The 6,044-nt window shown below is 56.0% G+C and overlaps 1 protein-coding gene across 1 annotated transcript; it reads left to right on the forward strand.

The window, feature by feature from the left end:
* Positions 1-5,015: 5,015 nt before the first annotated feature.
* On the forward strand, positions 5,016-5,546 carry LOC147908839 (uncharacterized). Its single transcript, XM_087408763.1, has one exon. It carries the CDS (start codon positions 5,016-5,018, stop codon positions 5,544-5,546), a length of 531 nt encoding a protein of 176 aa, XP_087264889.1.
* Positions 5,547-6,044: the final 498 nt, after the last annotated feature.

Below are 6,044 nucleotides of genomic sequence, written 5' to 3' on the forward strand. Positions count from 1 at the left end.
TTACTTGATCAAGACTCGTGTCAAAATCAAGAAGAATTGGCACGATCATTGGGAGTGACTCAACAAGCCATTTCAAAACGCTTCAAAGTCATAGGAATGATTCAGAAGCAAGGAAATTGGGTGCCGTACGAGTTGAAGCCGAGAGATGTTGAATGGCATTTGTTTGCTTGTGAACAGCTGCTTGAAAGGCAAAGACGGAAGGGATTTCTGCATCGCATTGTGACTGGGGACGAAAAATAGGTTCATTACGATAATCCCAAGCGCAGAAAATCATGAGGAATTCCCGGCCATGCTTCGACGACCAAATCGAATATTCACGGCTCCAAGGTCATGCTCTGTATTTGGTGGGACCAGCTCGGCGTAGTGTATTATGAGCTGTTAAAACCTGACTGAAACAATCATAGGCAATCAGTATCGAACGCAATTGATGCGTTTGAGCTGAGCATTGAAAGACAAACGGCAATATAACGAGAGACATGATAAAGTGATTTTGCAGCATGACAATGCTCGACCCCATGTTGTGAAAGTGATCAAGACATACTTGGAAACGTTGAAATGGGAAGTCCTACCCCACCCGCCGTATTTTCCAGACGTTGCTCCCTCTGACTATCACTTGTTTCGATCAATGGCACACGACCTGCTGGCTGACCAGCACTTCCAGTCTTATGAAGAAGTAAAAAATTGGATCGATTCGTGGATCGCCTCAAAAGATGATCAATTTTTTCGCGGGATTCGTATGCTGCTCGAAAGATGGGAGAAAGTAGTGGCCAGTGATACTTTGAATCATAAATCTATAATCAGTTTTTTACAATAAAGCCTCGAATTTCGGAAAAAACGGCGGAAGCAAAGTCGCCATCCTCGCCATCACTGAGAACGTAAATCGTCTCAGCCTTCTTCTTACTGACGGTGAAGACGACGGATAAGAGCGACTTCGCCGAGCCGTAACGATTGCCAGCCTCCAGGTTTTCTGAACAGCTGACGTCCTTAACACCCGTTTCTTTTGACTCGCTTCGAGATGTGGATTCGGCGGTACTGCGCACATTATTCGCGCGATCGCTAATGACCGATGTCTTATCTGCATCCGATTCCTGATCTCTCATTTCGACGTCTTGAATGAATTTACCTTGCTGACTGAGACCGGATTCATTAGGTCCCTATCCTAAGGCGAAGCACACTCTTCACTTTATTGTTTGTCATTTTTTGTTGATCCATTTCCCGCGGTGGTTCCATTCCCTGGCGTCAGCCAGGGTGTACCATCACTCATCCAAAAACATTACTCGGACGGGACCCTGAGATCCCCGAGGAGCTGACATATAGCGCAGGCACCCGGAATGTTACATCGGATACATGGACCTCCGAGCCTCCTACTTATCGTGGGTGGGACAAATTCCAGACTTCCACGGGTTTCAGGGGTCCCTCGACTATGAGGGCACCGTCACGGGTGGCGCCATCCAGGGGAGCAAGGCTGCCTCACAAGGGGAACAAAAAGAGATTTGGAGCAAAAGACTTCCTCTAAAGGGGCGACCACTAGATCGCTGCACTTGATAGTTTACACAGGTTCACTGTTCTAGAGAGTTGGCGGTACGCGTGCCATCTCCGATTATTTTATAGTAGAGTGAAATAGAACCTCTACTATAGAGGCAGATGCCTATGTTGGCAGAAACGACTATCCCCGCCCACAGGTACCAGCGGCAGCATTTGGTTTCACGCATCCAATGGAATGAGTCCTGAAGGGACTTTACTGCTGCCAGCCGGATCCCTCCAAGCGAAAGGAACGGAGCGAGCCCTTTTTTAGGAGGCGCCCAGGAGTAGAGCATCGTACGAGCGATATTTACTTTCCTACCGGTCAGGCCATGCCATAGGTTCGGGGATGCTCCCGCCATGCTGCAGGACCACCTCCGAGTCGCGTCCGTACTTGGTAGTTTATACGGGAGAAAGACGAACCCCTGTTCGACCGTAGGTACTTCCGGAATCGGTCCCTTGCTACCGAAGACCTCTTTCCCTGCCATTCGGATATTATCCAGGGGAAGGCAGTACACCTGTTCGATGATGTGTGACATCAGCATCGGTGCAGCGCCTATTCACCATCTCTACCTGCGTCCTTGCATCCGAGTTTTTAAGCTGAGGGAAATGCAGACTTCTGTTAGCCGACGTGTGTCATCGAATTCTCAGGAACGACTCGCGAACTTCTACGCGCACTCCTAGAAGAGTCGCGATTATCCGTCTCCATCTACCCGGCTACCTCTGGTTTTATTAGGTTATATTAGGCAGAAGCGAGGTACATCCTCTACGTTGAGGTACTCTCAAGTCTCTCGCACGCCACAAGAACCGTAGGCACTAAGGCGATTCCGACCCCTTCATTTTTTGCGTGCCTTCTCACTCTCTAGAAATCCTCGTCCCAGCCAAACGGACCTTCACGGCTCAGCTCTCCTCGCTACCATTCCGATTTTATCAAGGAGGAATCATACCCCTGCTGGCCGATGTGTGTCAACTGCAACCTATGACAGAGCCGGTGACGATCCACTTCCACCTACCCGTGTCTCCGTCTTCGATTTTATACAGGGCAAGATGGACTCCTGTTATCCTGTACCGACGCGCGCGATAGCTAAGGAGGAACGAATCTCCTGTTTGTATGAGTCCACTCCTCACCCACCTAACCTATGCTGGGACCTGAGAATGTGTCGCGACGCGACTTAATGTCCGAGCGGTCGTATTCTTCGGTGATACGACTACTCGACGCGACTCGCCTCTAAATTGATGACAGGGTGAGGGAGAATCTTATTTTGTGTCTAGGTGTTACAGCCTAGCCGCTTATCCGACCCTACTTTTCGGAGCTAACGAGGTGTACGCGCCTGTGCCTTCATCCGCAGATTTGCAAGGAGAAAAGGAACTCGTGGCCAAGTGGCCTATCTTCATGTTTTTGCAGGGTAAGGGCAAGCCCTGGCTCTAGCGGCTCGGGATTCAGCGCATGTTTTCCCTGACCTACCTCTCGCGTGTCTCTGCTGAACCGAGCCCTTGTTTGGTTTTTTGCAGGGGGAAAGAAAATTCCTGACCAATTGGTCTCATCTTCCTATTCTCATCTTCCGATTATTTTGCAGGGGAGAGGCGGTCCTTGACCCTAGTTGATTTTTACCCGGGTCCCTACCCGTGCCGCACGTCCGAATTTATTACCGGGCGACGTGCTATGTCCGTTGAGGCAATGTAGGTTTGAGATGAGCGATCCTTTCCCTTCCCAGCTTTCGCCTACCCGGGCGCGATGCAAACTATCCACCCGGCGATGCCCGCCTATCCCGTGTATCGCGCCGCTAGACACCCACTAAACGCCGACGGTCTTCGGCTCCCGCGGTGCATATAATCCCTTTCTATTCCTTCATAACGCTCTCCCAACGGAACGCGCGAGAATCCCCCGGTCTGTAACGAATCACTCCGGAAGCCCATTAGAATTTCCGGTCGAGGCGCACCGGAATGCCTGCAGTAGCCAGTGTTACTGTGGGTACTTTATTCGAAAATGCTCACCTCCCACCCCTCCTTAACTGAAGCGGTGCCCCGGCCCGCCACACACCGGAGCAAGTCCGACGAGGGGCTCGGCGTGAGAAGCACTCCATGGGAGGCACAGTACTGGTTTACGGTATCCTTTTGGATTTACGGTTTTCCTTCCTTGGCATCTGCACCACGTCACATCGCCAGGAACCCCAGCAATGGGCAGCGCGCCTGCGGGAACACCCATGCAAGGGGCAAGGAATTGCGACACAAGTGCCAGTTTCGCCCTAACGGGCGTTTTAAGTCAGGGGCCTTCCCTTTACGGCTCTTTGAGTTCAGTTATCCGAAGATAATCGTGCTCTAATAGACCGGTTCTCTCTCTAGTATCCGCGCTCGCTTATTCACAGGTAACCGCCGCTTCCGCAACTTGAGGGTGCGCCCAGTGGCGTTAGCCAACGTCAGAATTCGCTCCCGGTCGGTCCAAAACCATTCCGGAGGGCCCCAGGTTATTAAAACATCTAGCGAACAGCGATTACACTGTCGGTCAGACTGGCTCATTGCAGGCCGCCAAGTTCAGCGGCCAGTGGTGACCTGCGCCGACCCTACCTCCTACCAAGAAGTGGTAGGGAAGGCAAGATCCTCGATCTCCCTCAAGGACGTGGGGATCGAGGATCTCCGTCCCAGGAGGGCCATCACAGGGACCCTTATTTGGGAGATCCGGGGCCCGGAGAGTCGAGTCAAGGCGAACGCGCTGGCCGAGAGGCTGACGGCCGTCTTCGCAAACAGGGACGACGTGAGGGTGTCCCGCCCATCGAAGACGGCCGAGATCCGGGTCACCGGACTCGATGATTCAGCCACCCCCACCGAGGTGGCACAGGATCTGGCGAGGGCCTGCAAGCGACTCCCACCGAAATTTAAGGTGGGAGAAGTCAGCAGGGCTCCCAACGGGCTGGGCACCTGGGTGCGGTGCCCCGTAGAGGCGGCCAAACAATTAGTGGCCGCCTCACGAGTCAAGGTGGGGTGGTCGAGCTGCAGGGTGGCCCTGCTGCCGGCCCGGAGCCTCCAATGCTTCCGGTGCTTGGAAGCTGGCCATGTCCAGGCCAAATGCACAAGCACCGTGGATCGCTCCGGGTGCTGCTACCGGTGTGGGGGCATCGGCCACGCGGCGAGAGAGTGCCGCGCTAAGGTCGATTGCCCCGCGTGCCGCGAACTCGGCCGCCCCTCGGGGCACCGCATCGGCGGCGCCGGATGCGCCGCCGCTAAAGCGAAGGGCAAGAAGGGGGGGCAGATGCCCAGTGGCCCCTCACTGCCGTTGCGGGACAGCCCCCCGCGGCGGCAGCGACCACCGCAGAGACAACGTCGGCCGTAACAGTGGCCGACATTGAGATGGCCGTCGTGGAGGAGTCACCCCCCACGGCGGTCGCAGACGTGGCCGACAAATCCAACGTCGGTGGGGGCGAGGAACGAGGTAACAACAATTAATGTCCCTCGTCCTCGCCCAGGTTAACCTCAACCACTCGGCCGGGGCGCAAAGCATGCTAATGCAGTGCCTTGCCGAGTGGGGGGGTGGACTGGCCATCGCCGCAGACCCATACCATATCCCGGAGAGTCACCCCAACTGGGCGGGGGACTCCCTGGGACGGGTGGCGGTGGTCAGCCGGCACGCGCGCGACACCCCGCCGATGATTCCAATATCGGCGGCGGAGGGGTTCGCTCTGGTAGAGTGGGGGCCCATCGATGTAGCGGGGTGCTACTTCCCTCCTCGACTAACGAGGAGGGAATATGAGGACGCCCTGGAGTCTCTGGGGGAGCACATCAGACGACGCTCCCCCAGGCCAGTACTGGTGGGTGGGGACTTCAACGCCCATGCGTTAGAGTGGGGTTCCCCATTCACCGACTCCAGGGGTGACAGCACCCTGCTGTGGGCGGCGAGGCACGGCCTAGTCTTGTTAAATAGAGGCCGTGCCAGTACCTTCGTGGACGCCCGGGGGGAGTCCATTGTCGATCTGACGTGGGCGACCCCGCGGCCAGGATACGTGGTTAGCACGTGGACGCCAGCTCCTTAGGAGAATTGTCGGATCATCGTCTGATCCGCATGGAGCTGGTGTCCACCCCCACGGAGGTGTCGATAAGACGCCACCTACATGAGAAGGAACGTCGATGGGCCCTGCGCAAGTTGGACCCCGGCGCCCTCGAAGTGAGCCTCCTCTCCTCCACGTGGCCGGAACCCAACCAGGCCCGCTCGGTGGAGGAGGAGGCCGAATGGCTCGGGGACGCCTTGTCGCGCGCGTGCGACGCGTCGATGCCCCTCTGCTATCCTGTCGCGAGGAGGGCAGTCTACTGGTGGTCCCAGGAGATAGCTGAGCTACGACGGGCCGCCGTAGCTGCCCGACGGAGGTTCACCCGCCGCAGACGACGGGGCACCGACGAGGAGGTGAAAGTGGCCGCCGAGGCGCTCCGTGAAGCAAGGAGCGCCCTTAGAGCGGCCATTAGGAGGGCGAAGGCCGACGCTTGGCGCGACCTCGTCTCCTCCCTTGACAGGGATCCGTGGGGGAGGCCCTATA

The sequence above is a fragment of the Acromyrmex echinatior genome, chromosome 8, assembly GCF_024713525.1.
Source record: "Acromyrmex echinatior isolate Ae372 chromosome 8, ASM2471352v2, whole genome shotgun sequence".
NCBI lineage: Eukaryota > Metazoa > Arthropoda > Insecta > Hymenoptera > Formicidae > Acromyrmex > Acromyrmex echinatior.